Raw genomic sequence first — 16,859 nt, 5'->3', positions numbered from 1 at the left:
ATGCAACAATAACAAACTAATATGTAAAAATTTCTTACCTTAAATCTTTCTTGTCTTCAAATCGCGTTCTTCTTCTTCTGAAGTAGCCTAAATCCAATGAAAGCTCTGGCGCGTCTTTCAAACTCAACGAAAAGTGAAGTGAAGTGTTTTGGTGTTTTGTTGTTGAGGTAACGAGCGCGTTCGCGTTCCATGTGGAGATTTGCATGTGAATATCTTTTGCGTGAGTGGGCGTGGCCAAATTAACTGTAATGAGCAAGCATTTGAGAAGCTGGACATCTTGTTGGTTTTATACAAATTACTTAAACAGAAAATATTGGTTTTCGTTTTGAACCCGATCATTTAAAAGTACACACTTAAATATTTATAAAGGTGTATGGCTCATAAATGTGTGACAAGTATTCGCTGAGTTTTGTTTCAGTTTATAGACGTGCTCAAGAAAAAAAAGTTCACCGCGACGGAGAGGCAGAACGCACACCCTGTCTATTTTCTTTATTTTACAAAAGCACAATGTTTTGATTTGATTGTAAGTGGACACATACAAAAGTAGAAATATCACTGATAATTTTTATATTTTTCTTTTTTCTGTATGACCATAAATGACAGAGTAATTTAAGTTTATAGTGCTACAATGTGGAGAAAATCCAGCAAAACGCGCCGGCGCGTTTGCCGACCTCAGAGGGTTAAGGAGGAAGGGGGCTGGAATGTTGTGGGCTCGAGTTGTGTCACTCTGAACCAATCATTCTTTTCCAAGCTATCTCACATTGACAAGTTCTTCCTTTAGCTGGGCTCATAAAAGTTCTTAGTTGGGGGTTTTCGTTGGTTAGCGTAGACCAGCTGGAGCCTGATTTTATGGCCCCGGATTGGTGATTTGACCCTGGAATGTGAGGACTCTTGTGTGAGACCTTGGTCTCTGTCTTTCTCTTAAACAGTCAGCGTTTTGTCAACAAAGCTTAGTATTGACCAGCTATTTGGTTAGTGTTGGGGGTGTAATTAGTCAGGCTGGTCGGCGCCTGGATCCCGTGACAAGATGGATGAGGATAGAAGTCCTGACCAAATCTTGAATTAATATTCTGTTTGAATTAATATTCTGGAAGAAGATTATTTTGTGGTTGGTTTTCTACGCATTGTCGTTACAGTCTGTCTGAGATTATAACGCTGCATGTACAATTGTATGTTCAAACTTACAAACTTCAGCACTCGTATATATTCCAAACACTGCAAAATATTCCAACATGCTTCCCTGTAGAACAACAACCAAGGTAAGTCACCAAATCAGAGATGAGGAAGTGTGTAAGAATGAAAGATTCTGATCGCCTGAAGTCCTGAGATTATATTCAACGTTCAACATTCGAATGAAATTGATTTGAAATGTCATGTTTGAGTGTTTCCATGGTCGTTCACCTAGTAAATCCTCTTCCAGTAAAACTGACTCATGAATGTTTGACTTCTTTAGGTCACAGACATGTGTGGGTCTAACTCAGTTAATCTGTGATCTTTTATTTGTGTGGTTTGAGTATTTATGGACAGCTGGTAAATTTGTTATTGAGGAACAATTGTTAATGTTCTGCTGGTGGACTCCACGATTTTAAGATTATTTGTGATTAAGTGGGCTGTATTTAGGAACATTTATCTGTACATACCAATGGTTTATAAATAACAGGAACTGGGAATTCCCATGCTTTCACATTTTGGTTGATTCTTAAATTTGCAAAAAGAATGTTTTTTTAAAACATTGCTTCAAATGGATTTTGACACTGAGGAGGAGCCTGAACATCAGATATTTAAAGGAGCGTTTGTATCGTCTCCAACTGGAAAACACAGACGGTGAGTTGCTGGTTTGCTCTCCAAAGCTTCTCTGGACATTATTCTCTACAAATTGTCTGAGTAAAGAATTTTTTTTTTTTTTAAAGAAACAAACATCTCTGTTGTGATCTACTGAGGACAGATTAAGAAGATGGCAGTAAGTTTTTCTGTTTCCTTTTTGTCAGTCAGATTCTTTAAGATGGTTTCCACCTTAATTTCAGACTGATATTCACCTCATTCTCTCTCGTGCAGATGTTATTGTTGGTGGCTCTTATCCCTGTTTTATTGGGCTGTGAGTGCAATCCTGTAGACAAGCCGGTCGACTGTTCTGATGTCTATAAATCAGGAGACTCAGTCAGTGGGATTTTCTCCATCTATCCAGCAGGAGACGTTCCTGTCTGTGTTTACTGTCACATGGTCTCAGATAGGAAAGATGAAGACAACGGAGGATGGACGGTACGAATGTGACTTTAGATCATCAAACACACATCAGAACATACATTATGAATCATATATTCTATATAAACCCATCACAGGTGATTCAGAGGAGAATGGACGGCAGTGTGAATTTCTATCGGCCGTGGAATCAGTACAAGAGAGGATTCGGGGCAACCGAGGGCGAATACTGGCTGGGTAAGATCTCACAGTGTGTGTCCGTTTGTGTGGATGATCATGTGTTTGGTTGAACATGTTCTTCGTGTGTGTGTGTGTGTGTGTGTGTGTGTGTGTGTGTGAACAGGACTGGAGAACATGTACCAGCTGACACGTAACAGAAAGTACATGCTGAGAGTGGATCTGGAGGACTTCACTGGAAGGATTGGTTTTGCTCTGTACTCGTCCTTCTCTGTGGGTCCTGAATCTGACGGGTATAAACTGCAGGTTTCAGGGTTCAAGGATGGAGGAGCTGGTAGGACACTTTCATTCACATTCAAGAAATCACACTCAGTTGAGTAAATGTGCACCTGATGTCCTCAATGATGCTCTTCTTCTCCGCAGGCGACTCTTTATCTAGCCATAATGGACAGAAGTTCTCCACCTTTGACAAAGACCAAGACACCTGGGCGAATAACTGTGCCAAACAGTATCTCGGGGGATTTTGGTACAGAGCCTGTCACAGTACAAACCCCAACGGTGTGTATTTAGGGGGGGAAGATCCCACCCATTTCGCCATTGGAGATGTTTGGTACACCTGGAAGAGTAATTACGCTGTTGGTATGAAAACCATCAGCATGAAGATCAGACGTTTGTCTTACGGAGTTTCTTAGAAACAAAACAAAAAAACAAAACAATCAAATTAAGGTTTTGGGTTTCCTTTCCTCTGTTAACTGTGAAACTTAGTAAACCATAAGATATATGGTAACTTGGGATATATGGCTGTTGTTTTGTGTAATCTCATCAATTTATTTTCTTTTTTGTTTTGGTTCACTTTTAAATCTACAACTGAAACAAATCAACAATAAACTTCAAAAAACTCCAGCAATGAAAAGCATTATGTGTTGATGTGGATTTGTTTATCTTCACAATAGACCTCAGAAACAGTAAATGAGGAATTCAGTTCAACTGTTCATAAACTGATTTACTTTCCCTATAAATACAATCCTAAAGAAACAACGTGTACGTTTTTCTTAACACAGATATCCCTGTTTATTTGTCAGCAAAAGTCTTACACCACATTTTGCTGCATCCAGCGGATGTTCACCGAAAAAAAGTGAACATACTGATATCAAGAGAAAGGCCTGCAAGATTTTGCAAAAAAATATTAGATTTTTCTGGTTAAAATTGTTTTTTAAAATTCACAAAATACAAACACACACACACACACACACACACACACAAATGTTTCCAACAATATATAATATAATGAACACCAGGTTTGTTGTGCCTTGTAGGCATAAGCTATGCGCAGTGCTGGGTAAAATAATAATAACAATAGATAGCAGTATAAATCTTCCAAAATATTTCAGTAACAACCAAGCTAGAGAAAAATATATTGATTATCATGTTACTTGAAATGTTTCCATTCGTTATGATGATATGAAATGAGATAATAGTAAAAACATGAAGCCGTTTGGTGTGTTTTGCTTTTCAAATTTTCAAATGATACATTCAAACGCAATTGCGCTGCAAAATCTGATACATTCAAACGCGATCGCGCTGCAAAATCTGATACATTCAAACGCGATCGCGCTCACATATAAATCATTATGGTAACCATACATATCTACGTTTGACCAGATATCCACAAACACAGTAGGCCTAACAGTAAACACGGGTCTAAATATTATAATATTCCCCATATATCTAGCAACAGTTCAACTGCAATGTGACATTTATGCAACAATAACAAACTAATATGTAAAAATTTCTTACCTTAAATCTTTCTTGTCTTCAAATCGCGTTCTTCTTCTTCTGAAGTAGCCTAAATCCAATGAAAGCTCTGGCGCGTCTTTCAAACTCAACGAAAAGTGAAGTGAAGTGTTTTGGTGTTTTGTTGTTGAGGTAACGAGCGCGTTCGAGTTCCATGTGGAGATTTGCATGTGAATATTTTTTGCGTGAGTGGGCGTGGCCAAATTAACTGTAATGAGCAAGCATTTGAGAAGCTGGACATCTTGTTGGTTTTATACAAATTACTTAAACAGAAAATATTGGTTTTCGTTTTGAACCCGATCATTTAAAAGTACACACTTAAATGTTTATAAAGGTGTATGGCTCATAAATGTGTGACAAGTATTCGCTGAGTTTTGTTTCAGTTTATAGACGTGCTCAAGAAAAAAAAGTTCACCGCGACGGAGAGGCAGAACGCACACCCTGTCTATTTTCTTTATTTTACAAAAGCACAATGTTTTGATTTGATTGTAAGTGGACACATACAAAAGTAGAAATATCACAGATAATTTTTATATTTTTCTTTTTTCTGTATGACCATAAATGACGGAGTAATTTAAGTTTATAGTGCTACAATGTGGAGAAAATCCAGCAAAACGCGCCGGCGCGTTTGCCGACCTCAGAGGGTTAAGGAGGAAGGGGGCTGGAATGTTGTGGGCTCGAGTTGTGTCACTCTGAACCAATCATTCTTTTCCAAGCTATCTCACATTGACAAGTTCTTCCTTTAGCTGGGCTCATAAAAGTTCTTAGTTGGGGGTTTTCGTTGGTTAGCGTAGACCAGCTGGAGCCTGATTTTATGGCCCCGGATTGGTGATTTGACCCTGGAATGTGAGGACTCTTGTGTGAGACCTTGGTCTCTGTCTTTCTCTTAAACAGTCAGCGTTTTGTCAACAAAGCTTAGTATTGACCAGCTATTTGGTTAGTGTTGGGGGTGTAATTAGTCAGGCTGGTCGGTGCCTGGATCCCGTGACAAGATGGATGAGGATAGAAGTCCTGACCAAATCTTGAATTAATATTCTGTTTGAATTAATATTCTGGAAGAAGATTATTTTGTGGTTGGTTTTCTACGCATTGTCGTTACAGTCTGTCTGAGATTATAACGCTGCATTTACAATTGTATGTTCAAACTTACAAACTTCAGCACTCGTATATATTCCAAACACTGCAAAATATTCCAACATGCTTCCCTGTAGAACAACAACCAAGGTAAGTCACCAAATCAGAGATGAGGAAGTGTGTAAGAATGAAAGATTCTGATCGCCTGAAGTCCTGAGATTATATTCAACGTTCAACATTCGAATGAAATTGATTTGAAATGTCATGTTTGAGTGTTTCCATGGTCGTTCACCTAGTAAATCCTCTTCCAGTAAAACTGACTCATGCATGTTTGACTTCTTTAGGTCACAGACTTGTGTGGGTCTAACTCAGTTAATCTGTGATCTTTTATTTGTGTGGTTTGAGTATTTATGGACAGCTGGTAAATTTGTTATTGAGGAACAATTGTTAATGTTAATGTTAAGATTATTTGTGATTAAGTGGGCTGTATTTAGGAACATTTATCTGTGCATACCAATGGTTTATAAATAACAGGAACTGGGAATTCCCATGCTTTCACATTTTGGTTGATTCTTAAATTTGCAAAAAGAATGTTTTTTAAAACATTGCTTCAAATGGATTTTGACACTGAGGAGGAGCCTGAACATCAGATATTTAAAGGAGCGTTTGTATCGTCTCCAACTGGAAAACACAGACGGTGAGTTGCTGGTTTGCTCTCCAAAGCTTCTCTGGACATTATTCTCTACAAATTGTCTGAGTAAAGAATTTATTTTTTTAAAGAAACAAACATCTCTGTTGTGATCTACTGAGGACAGATTAAGAAGATGGCAGTAAGTTTTTCTGTTTCCTTTTTGTCAGTCAGATTCTTTAAGATGGTTTCCACCTTGATTTCAGACTGATATTCACCTCATTCTCTCTCGTGCAGATGTTATTGTTGGTGGCTCTTATCCCTGTTTTATTGGGCTGTGAGTGCAATACTGTAGACAAGCCGGTCGACTGTTCTGATGTCTATAAATCAGGAGACTCAGTCAGTGGGATTTTCTCCATCTATCCAGCAGGAGACGTTCCTGTCTGTGTTTACTGTCACATGGTCTCAGATAGGAAAGATGAAGACAACGGAGGATGGACGGTACGAATGTGACTTTAGATCATCAAACACACATCAGAACATACATTATGAATCATATATTCTATATAAACCCATCACAGGTGATTCAGAGGAGAATGGACGGCAGTGTGAATTTCTATCGGCCGTGGAATCAGTACAAGAGAGGATTCGGGGCAACCGAGGGCGAATACTGGCTGGGTAAGATCTCACAGTGTGTGTCCGTTTGTGTGGATGATCATGTGTTTGGTTGAACATGTTCTTCGTGTGTGTGTGTGTGTGTGTGTGTGTGTGTGTGAACAGGACTGGAGAACATGTACCAGCTGACACGTAACAGAAAGTACATGCTGAGAGTGGATCTGGAGGACTTCACTGGAAGGATTGGTTTTGCTCTGTACTCGTCCTTCTCTGTGGGTCCTGAATCTGACGGGTATAAACTGCAGGTTTCAGGGTTCAAGGATGGAGGAGCTGGTAGGACACTTTCATTCACATTCAAGAAATCACACTCAGTTGAGTAAATGTGCACCTGATGTCCTCAATGATGCTCTTCTTCTCCGCAGGCGACTCTTTATCTAGCCATAATGGACAGAAGTTCTCCACCTTTGACAAAGACCAAGACACCTGGGCGAATAACTGTGCCAAACAGTATCTCGGGGGATTTTGGTACAGAGCCTGTCACAGTACAAACCCCAACGGTGTGTATTTAGGGGGGGAAGATCCCACCCATTTCGCCATTGGAGATGTTTGGTACACCTGGAAGAGTAATTACGCTGTTGGTATGAAAACCATCAGCATGAAGATCAGACGTTTGTCTTACGGAGTTTCTTAGAAACAAAACAAAAAAACAAAACAATCAAATTAAGGTTTTGGGTTTCCTTTCCTCTGTTAACTGTGAAACTTAGTAAACCATAAGATATATGGTAACTTGGGATATATGGCTGTTGTTTTGTGTAATCTCATCAATTTATTTTCTTTTTTGTTTTGGTTCACTTTTAAATCTACAACTGAAACAAATCAACAATAAACTTCAAAAAACTCCAGCAATGAAAAGCATTATGTGTTGATGTGGATTTGTTTATCTTCACAATAGACCTCAGAAACAGTAAATGAGGAATTCAGTTCAACTGTTCATAAACTGATTTACTTTCCCTATAAATACAATCCTAAAGAAACAACGTGTACGTTTTTCTTAACACAGATATCCCTGTTTATTTGTCAGCAAAAGTCTTACACCACATTTTGCTGCATCCAGCGGATGTTCACCGAAAAAAAGTGAACATACTGATATCAAGAGAAAGGCCTGCAAGATTTTGCAAAAAAATATTAGATTTTTCTGGTTAAAATTGTTTTTTAAAATTCACAAAATACAAACACACACACACACACACACACAAATGTTTCCAACAATATATAATATAATGAACACCAGGTTTGTTGTGCCTTGTAGGCATAAGCTATGCGCAGTGCTGGGTAAAATAATAATAACAATAGATAGCAGTATAAATCTTCCAAAATATTTCAGTAACAACCAAGCTAGAGAAAAATATATTGATTATCATGTTACTTGAAATGTTTCCATTCGTTATGATGATATGAAATGAGATAATAGTAAAAACATGAAGCCGTTTGGTGTGTTTTGCTTTTCAAATTTTCAAATGATACATTCAAACGCAATTGCGCTGCAAAATCTGATACATTCAAACGCGATCGCGCTGCAAAATCTGATACATTCAAACGCGATCGCGCTCACATATAAATCATTATGGTTACCATACATATCTACGTTTGACCAGATATCCACAAACACAGTAGGCCTAACAGTAAACACGGGTCTAAATATTATAATATTCCCCATATATCTAGCAACAGTTCAACTGCAATGTGACATTTATGCAACAATAACAAACTAATATGTAAAAATTTCTTACCTTAAATCTTTCTTGTCTTCAAATCGCGTTCTTCTTCTTCTGAAGTAGCCTAAATCCAATGAAAGCTCTGGCGCGTCTTTCAAACTCAACGAAAAGTGAAGTGAAGTGTTTTGGTGTTTTGTTGTTGAGGTAACGAGCGCGTTCGAGTTCCATGTGGAGATTTGCATGTGAATATTTTTTGCGTGAGTGGGCGTGGCCAAATTAACTGTAATGAGCAAGCATTTGAGAAGCTGGACATCTTGTTGGTTTTATACAAATTACTTAAACAGAAAATATTGGTTTTCGTTTTGAACCCGATCATTTAAAAGTACACACTTAAATGTTTATAAAGGTGTATGGCTCATAAATGTGTGACAAGTATTCGCTGAGTTTTGTTTCAGTTTATAGACGTGCTCAAGAAAAAAAAGTTCACCGCGACGGAGAGGCAGAACGCACACCCTGTCTATTTTCTTTATTTTACAAAAGCACAATGTTTTGATTTGATTGTAAGTGGACACATACAAAAGTAGAAATATCACAGATAATTTTTATATTTTTCTTTTTTCTGTATGACCATAAATGACGGAGTAATTTAAGTTTATAGTGCTACAATGTGGAGAAAATCCAGCAAAATGCGCCGGCGCGTTTGCCGACCTCAGAGGGTTAAGGAGGAAGGGGGCTGGAATGTTGTGGGCTCGAGTTGTGTCACTCTGAACCAATCATTCTTTTCCAAGCTATCTCACATTGACAAGTTCTTCCTTTAGCTGGGCTCATAAAAGTTCTTAGTTGGGGGTTTTCGTTGGTTAGCGTAGACCAGCTGGAGCCTGATTTTATGGCCCCGGATTGGTGATTTGACCCTGGAATGTGAGGACTCTTGTGTGAGACCTTGGTCTCTGTCTTTCTCTTAAACAGTCAGCGTTTGTCAACAAAGCTTAGTATTGACCAGCTATTTGGTTAGTGTTGGGGGTGTAATTAGTCAGGCTGGTCGGCGCCTGGATCCCGTGACAAGATGGATGAGGATAGAAGTCCTGACCAAATCTTGAATTAATATTCTGTTTGAATTAATATTCTGGAAGAAGATTATTTTGTGGTTGGTTTTCTACGCATTGTCGTTACAGTCTGTCTGAGATTATAACGCTGCATGTACAATTGTATGTTCAAACTTACAAACTTCAGCACTCGTATATATTCCAAACACTGCAAAATATTCCAACATGCTTCCCTGTAGAACAATAACCAAGGTAAGTCACCAAATCAGAGATGAGGAAGTGTGTAAGAATGAAAGATTCTGATCGCCTGAAGTCCTGAGATTATATTCAATGTTCAACATTCGAATGAAATTGATTTGAAATGTCATGTTTGAGTGTTTCCATGGTCGTTCACCTAGTAAATCCTCTTCCAGTAAAACTGACTCATGCATGTTTGACTTCTTTAGGTCACAGACTTGTGTGGGTCTAACTCAGTTAATCTGTGATCTTTTATTTGTGTGGTTTGAGTATTTATGGACAGCTGGTAAATTTGTTATTGAGGAACAATTGTTAATGTTCTGCTGGTGGACTCCACGATTTTAAGATTATTTGTGATTAAGTGGGCTGTATTTATGAACATTTATCTTTGCATACCAATGGTTTATAAATAACAGGAACTGGGAATTCCCATGCTTTCACATTTTGGTTGATTCTTAAATTTGCAAAAAGAATGTTTTTTTAAAACATTGCTTCAAATGGATTTTGACACTGAGGAGGAGCCTGAACATCAGATATTTAAAGGAGCGTTTGTATCGTCTCCAACTGGAAAACACAGACGGTGAGTTGCTGGTTTGCTCTCCAAAGCTTCTCTGGACATTATTCTCTACAAATTGTCTGAGTAAAGAATTTTTTTTTTTTAAAGAAACAAACATCTCTGTTGTGATCTACTGAGGACAGATTAAGAAGATGGCAGTAAGTTTTTCTGTTTCCTTTTTGTCAGTCAGATTCTTTAAGATGGTTTCCACCTTAATTTCAGACTGATATTCACCTCATTCTCTCTCGTGCAGATGTTATTGTTGGTGGCTCTTATCCCTGTTTTATTGGGCTGTGAGTGCAATCCTGTAGACAAGCCGGTCGACTGTTCTGATGTCTATAAATCAGGAGACTCAGTCAGTGGGATTTTCTCCATCTATCCAGCAGGAGACGTTCCTGTCTGTGTTTACTGTCACATGGTCTCAGATAGGAAAGATGAAGACAACGGAGGATGGACGGTACGAATGTGACTTTAGATCATCAAACACACATCAGAACATACATTATGAATCATATATTCTATATAAACCCATCACAGGTGATTCAGAGGAGAATGGACGGCAGTGTGAATTTCTATCGGCCGTGGAATCAGTACAAGAGAGGATTCGGGGCAACCGAGGGCGAATACTGGCTGGGTAAGATCTCACAGTGTGTGTCCGTTTGTGTGGATGATCATGTGTTTGGTTGAACATGTTCTTCGTGTGTGTGTGTGTGTGTGAACAGGACTGGAGAACATGTACCAGCTGACACGTAACAGAAAGTACATGCTGAGAGTGGATCTGGAGGACTTCACTGGAAGGATTGGTTTTGCTCTGTACTCGTCCTTCTCTGTGGGTCCTGAATCTGACGGGTATAAACTGCAGGTTTCAGGGTTCAAGGATGGAGGAGCTGGTAGGACACTTTCATTCACATTCAAGAAATCACACTCAGTTGAGTAAATGTGCACCTGATGTCCTCAATGATGCTCTTCTTCTCCGCAGGCGACTCTTTATCTAGCCATAATGGACAGAAGTTCTCCACCTTTGACAAAGACCAAGACACCTGGGCGAATAACTGTGCCAAACAGTATCTCGGGGGATTTTGGTACAGAGCCTGTCACAGTACAAACCCCAACGGTGTGTATTTAGGGGGGGAAGATCCCACCCATTTCGCCATTGGAGATGTTTGGTACACCTGGAAGAGTAATTACGCTGTTGGTATGAAAACCATCAGCATGAAGATCAGACGTTTGTCTTACGGAGTTTCTTAGAAACAAAACAAAAAAACAAAACAATCAAATTAAGGTTTTGGGTTTCCTTTCCTCTGTTAACTGTGAAACTTAGTAAAGTATAAGATATATGGTAACTTGGGATATATGGCTGTTGTTTTGTGTAATCTCATCAATTTATTTTCTTTTTTGTTTTGGTTCACTTTTAAATCTACAACTGAAACAAATCAACAATAAACTTCAAAAAACTCCAGCAATGAAAAGCATTATGTGTTGATGTGGATTTGTTTATCTTCACAATAGACCTCAGAAACAGTAAATGAGGAATTCAGTTCAACTGTTCATAAACTGATTTACTTTCCCTATGAATACAATCCTAAAGAAACAACGTGTACGTTTTTCTTAACACAGATATCCCTGTTTATTTGTCAGCAAAAGTCTTACACCACATTTTGCTGCATCCAGCGGATGTTCACCGAAAAAAAGTGAACATACTGATATCAAGAGAAAGGCCTGCAAGATTTTGCAAATAAATATTAGATTTTTCTGGTTAAATTGGTTTTTTAAAATTCACAAAATACAAACACACACACACACACACACACACACACACACACACACACACACACACACACACACACACACACAAATGTTTCCAACAATATATAATATAATGAACACCAGGTTTGTTGTGCCTTGTAGGCATAAGCTATGCGCAGTGCTGGGTAAAATAATAATAACAATAGATAGCAGTATAAATCTTCCAAAATATTTCAGTAACAACCAAGCTAGAGAAAAATATATTGATTATCATGTTACTTGAAATGTTTCCATTCGTTATGATGATATGAAATGAGATAATAGTAAAAACATGAAGCCGTTTGGTGTGTTTTGCTTTTCAAATTTTCAAATGATACATTCAAACGCGATTGCGCTGCAAAATCTGATACATTCAAACGCGATCGCGCTGCAAAATCTGATACATTCAAACGCGATCGCGCTCACATATAAATCATTATGGTTACCATACATATCTACGTTTGACCAGATATCCACAAACACAGTAGGCCTAACAGTAAACATGGGTCTAAATATTATAATATTCCCCATATATCTAGCAACAGTTCAACTGCAATGTGACATTTATGCAACAATAACAAACTAATATGTAAAAATTTCTTACCTTAAATCTTTCTTGTCTTCAAATCGCGTTCTTCTTCTTCTGAAGTAGCCTAAATCCAATGAAAGCTCTGGCGCGTCTTTCAAACTCAACGAAAAGTGAAGTGAAGTGTTTTGGTGTTTTGTTGTTGAGGTAACGAGCGCGTTCGATTTCCATGTGGAGATTTGCATGTGAATATTTTTTGCGTGAGTGGGCGTGGCCAAATTAACTGTAATGAGCAAGCATTTGAGAAGCTGGACATCTTGTTGGTTTTATACAAATTACTTAAACAGAAAATATTGGTTTTCGTTTTGAACCCGATCATTTAAAAGTACACACTTAAATATTTATAAAGGTGTATGGCTCATAAATGTGTGACAAGTATTCGCTGAGTTTTGTTTCAGTTTATAGACGTGCTCAAGAAAAAAAAGTTCACCGCGACGGAGAGGCAGAAAGCACACCCTGTCTATTTTCTTTATTTTACAAAAGCACAATGTTTTGATTTGATTGTAAGTGGACACATACAAAAGTAGAAATATCACAGATAATTTTTATATTTTTCTTTTTTCTGTATGACCATAAATGACGGAGTAATTTAAGTTTATAGTGCTACAATGTGGAGAAAATCCAGCAAAACGCGCCGGCGCGTTTGCCGACCTCAGAGGGTTAAGGAGGAAGGGGGCTGGAATGTTGTGGGCTCGAGTTGTGTCACTCTGAACCAATCATTCTTTTCCAAGCTATCTCACATTGACAAGTTCTTCCTTTAGCTGGGCTCATAAAAGTTCTTAGTTGGGGGTTTTCGTTGGTTAGCGTAGACCAGCTGGAGCCTGATTTTATGGCCCCGGATTGGTGATTTGACCCTGGAATGTGAGGACTCTTGTGTGAGACCTTGGTCTCTGTCTTTCTCTTAAACAGTCAGCGTTTTGTCAACAATTGACCAGCTATTTGGTTAGTGTTGGGGGTGTAATTAGTCAGGCTGGTCGGCGCCTGGATCCCGTGACAAGATGGATGAGGATAGAAGTCCTGACCAAATCTTGAATTAATATTCTGTTTGAATTAATATTCTGGAAGAAGATTATTTTGTGGTTGGTTTTCTACGCATTGTCGTTACAGTCTGTCTGAGATTATAACGCTGCATGTACAATTGTATGTTCAAACTTACAAACTTCAGCACTCGTATATATTCCAAACACTGCAAAATATTCCAACATGCTTCCCTGTAGAACAACAACCAAGGTAAGTCACCAAATCAGAGATGAGGAAGTGTGTAAGAATGAAAGATTCTGATCGCCTGAAGTCCTGAGATTATATTCAACGTTCAACATTCGAATGAAATTGATTTGAAATGTCATGTTTGAGTGTTTCCATGGTCGTTCACCTAGTAAATCCTCTTCCAGTAAAACTGACTCATGCATGTTTGACTTCTTTAGGTCACAGACTTGTGTGGGTCTAACTCAGTTAATCTGTGATCTTTTATTTGTGTGGTTTGAGTATTTATGGACAGCTGGTAAATTTGTTATTGAGGAACAATTGTTAATGTTAATGTTAAGATTATTTGTGATTAAGTGGGCTGTATTTAGGAACATTTATCTGTGCATACCAATGGTTTATAAATAACAGGAACTGGGAATTCCCATGCTTTCACATTTTGGTTGATTCTTAAATTTGCAAAAAGAATGTTTTTTAAAACATTGCTTCAAATGGATTTTGACACTGAGGAGGAGCCTGAACATCAGATATTTAAAGGAGCGTTTGTATCGTCTCCAACTGGAAAACACAGACGGTGAGTTGCTGGTTTGCTCTCCAAAGCTTCTCTGGACATTATTCTCTACAAATTGTCTGAGTAAAGAATTTTTTTTTTTTAAAGAAACAAACATCTCTGTTGTGATCTACTGAGGACAGATTAAGAAGATGGCAGTAAGTTTTTCTGTTTCCTTTTTGTCAGTCAGATTCTTTAAGATGGTTTCCACCTTAATTTCAGACTGATATTCACCTCATTCTCTCTCGTGCAGATGTTATTGTTGGTGGCTCTTATCCCTGTTTTATTGGGCTGTGAGTGCAATCCTGTAGACAAGCCGGTCGACTGTTCTGATGTCTATAAATCAGGAGACTCAGTCAGTGGGATTTTCTCCATCTATCCAGCAGGAGACGTTCCTGTCTGTGTTTACTGTCACATGGTCTCAGATAGGAAAGATGAAGACAACGGAGGATGGACGGTACGAATGTGACTTTAGATCATCAAACACACATCAGAACATACATTATGAATCATATATTCTATATAAACCCATCACAGGTGATTCAGAGGAGAATGGACGGCAGTGTGAATTTCTATCGGCCGTGGAATCAGTACAAGAGAGGATTCGGGGCAACCGAGGGCGAATACTGGCTGGGTAAGATCTCACAGTGTGTGTCCGTTTGTGTGGATGATCATGTGTTTGGTTGAACATGTTCTTCGTGTGTGTGTGTGTGTGTGTGAACAGGACTGGAGAACATGTACCAGCTGACACGTAACAGAAAGTACATGCTGAGAGTGGATCTGGAGGACTTCACTGGAAGGATTGGTTTTGCTCTGTACTCGTCCTTCTCTGTGGGTCCTGAATCTGACGGGTATAAACTGCAGGTTTCAGGGTTCAAGGATGGAGGAGCTGGTAGGACACTTTCATTCACATTCAAGAAATCACACTCAGTTGAGTAAATGTGCACCTGATGTCCTCAATGATGCTCTTCTTCTCCGCAGGCGACTCTTTATCTAGCCATAATGGACAGAAGTTCTCCACCTTTGACAAAGACCAAGACACCTGGGCGAATAACTGTGCCAAACAGTATCTCGGGGGATTTTGGTACAGAGCCTGTCACAGTACAAACCCCAACGGTGTGTATTTAGGGGGGGAAGATCCCACCCATTTCGCCATTGGAGATGTTTGGTACACCTGGAAGAGTAATTACGCTGTTGGTATGAAAACCATCAGCATGAAGATCAGACCTTTGTCTTACGGAGTTTCTTAGAAACAAAACAAAAAAACAAAACAATCAAATTAAGGTTTTGGGTTTCCTTTCCTCTGTTAACTGTGAAACTTAGTAAACCATAAGATATATGGTAACTTGGGATATATGGCTGTTGTTTTGTGTAATCTCATCAATTTATTTTCTTTTTTGTTTTGGTTCACTTTTAAATCTACAACTGAAACAAATCAACAATAAACTTCAAAAAACTCCAGCAATGAAAAGCATTATGTGTTGATGTGGATTTGTTTATCTTCACAATAGACCTCAGAAACAGTAAATGAGGAATTCAGATCAACTGTTCATAAACTGATTTACTTTCCCTATAAATACAATCCTAAAGAAACAACGTGTACGTTTTTCTTAACACAGATATCCCTGTTTATTTGTCAGCAAAAGTCTTACACCACATTTTGCTGCATCCAGCGGATGTTCACCGAAAAAAAGTGAACATACTGATATCAAGAGAAAGGCCTGCAAGATTTTGCAAATAAATATTAGATTTTTCTGGTTAAAATTGTTTTTTAAAATTCACAAAATACAAACACACACACACACACACACACACACAAATGTTTCCAACAATATATAATATAATGAACACCAGGTTTGTTGTGCCTTGTAGGCATAAGCTATGCGCAGTGCTGGGTAAAATAATAATAACAATAGATAGCAGTATAAATCTTCCAAAATATTTCAGTAACAACCAAGCTAGAGAAAAATATATTGATTATCACGTTACTTCAAATGTTTCCATTCGTTGTGATGATATGAAATGAGATAATAGTAAAAACATGAAGCCGTTTGGTGTGTTTTGCTTTTCAAATTTTCAAATGATACATTCAAACGCGATTGCGCTGCAAAATCTGATACATTCAAACGCGATCGCGCTGCAAAATCTGATACATTCAAACGCGATCGCGCTCACATATAAATCATTATGGTTACCATACATTAGGGCTGTAGTACTCGAGTCCGGTCTTGGACTCGAGTCCGGACTCGAGACCGCTTTTCTATGGTCTCGGACTTGTCTCGGACTCGCTGGTATTCGGACTCGGACTTGTCTCGGTCTCGGCCACTGGTCTTGCCAAATATGGCTTTTGGTCTCGACCGAGTCCGGGTTTCTTTATTATGTTCCCAGTAATCACACATACGTCGCCGCGATATTAAAACAATATATTATTGGAGGGAAAGTGAAACACTGGCCACCTAATAAGTATTTCGGCTCTTTTTCGTGAGCCGGCTCGTTTCACTCAGCTCACTGAAAGAGCCGGCTCTTTTGACTCACAAACGGCTCTTTAAAAAATAAATGTTTAAATAAACTCGCTGAAAGTCCACCGCTAGTGCAACGTGAATATTCACATTTTTAATTGTCCATAACACCCCGAAAACTAGCCTGCTTGCCTTGCACGCAGGCCCGGAGTGGGTAATCGGGAGAATCGGGAGTATT

General features: G+C 38.6%; 4 protein-coding genes across 4 annotated transcripts; all 4 read left to right on the top strand.

Annotated features, from left to right (window-relative positions):
• Nucleotides 1–1,954: 1,954 nt before the first annotated feature.
• LOC308687995 (microfibril-associated glycoprotein 4-like) lies at nt 1,955–3,068 on the top strand (the record flags this gene model as incomplete). The annotated part of the gene is made up of 5 exons (XM_081360811.1): nt 1,955–1,960; nt 2,056–2,259; nt 2,340–2,436; nt 2,543–2,710; nt 2,800–3,068. The coding sequence occupies 5 exons, from the start codon at nt 1,955–1,957 to the stop codon at nt 3,066–3,068; spliced, it is 744 nt and encodes a 247-aa protein (XP_081216937.1).
• Nucleotides 3,069–6,068: 3,000 nt separating this feature from the next.
• On the top strand, nt 6,069–7,178 carry LOC308687994 (microfibril-associated glycoprotein 4-like; the record flags this gene model as incomplete). The annotated part of the gene is made up of 5 exons (XM_081360810.1): nt 6,069–6,074; nt 6,170–6,373; nt 6,454–6,550; nt 6,653–6,820; nt 6,910–7,178. 5 exons carry the CDS (start codon nt 6,069–6,071, stop codon nt 7,176–7,178), a joined length of 744 nt encoding a protein of 247 aa, XP_081216936.1.
• A 3,012-nt stretch (nt 7,179–10,190) lies between these two features.
• LOC308687993 (microfibril-associated glycoprotein 4-like) lies at nt 10,191–11,286 on the top strand (the record flags this gene model as incomplete). The annotated part of the gene is made up of 5 exons (XM_081360809.1): nt 10,191–10,196; nt 10,292–10,495; nt 10,576–10,672; nt 10,761–10,928; nt 11,018–11,286. 5 exons carry the CDS (start codon nt 10,191–10,193, stop codon nt 11,284–11,286), a joined length of 744 nt encoding a protein of 247 aa, XP_081216935.1.
• A 3,028-nt stretch (nt 11,287–14,314) lies between these two features.
• LOC308687992 (microfibril-associated glycoprotein 4-like) lies at nt 14,315–15,412 on the top strand (the record flags this gene model as incomplete). The annotated part of the gene is made up of 5 exons (XM_081360808.1): nt 14,315–14,320; nt 14,416–14,619; nt 14,700–14,796; nt 14,887–15,054; nt 15,144–15,412. 5 exons carry the CDS (start codon nt 14,315–14,317, stop codon nt 15,410–15,412), a joined length of 744 nt encoding a protein of 247 aa, XP_081216934.1.
• Between the last annotated feature and the right edge of the window lie 1,447 nt (nt 15,413–16,859).

This window comes from Scardinius erythrophthalmus (assembly GCF_964197995.2).
Source record: "Scardinius erythrophthalmus genome assembly, chromosome: 3".
Lineage (NCBI taxonomy): Eukaryota > Metazoa > Chordata > Actinopteri > Cypriniformes > Leuciscidae > Scardinius > Scardinius erythrophthalmus.
Note: the sequence above shows the minus strand (reverse complement) of the source record. Positions and strands in the feature narration are given on the sequence as shown.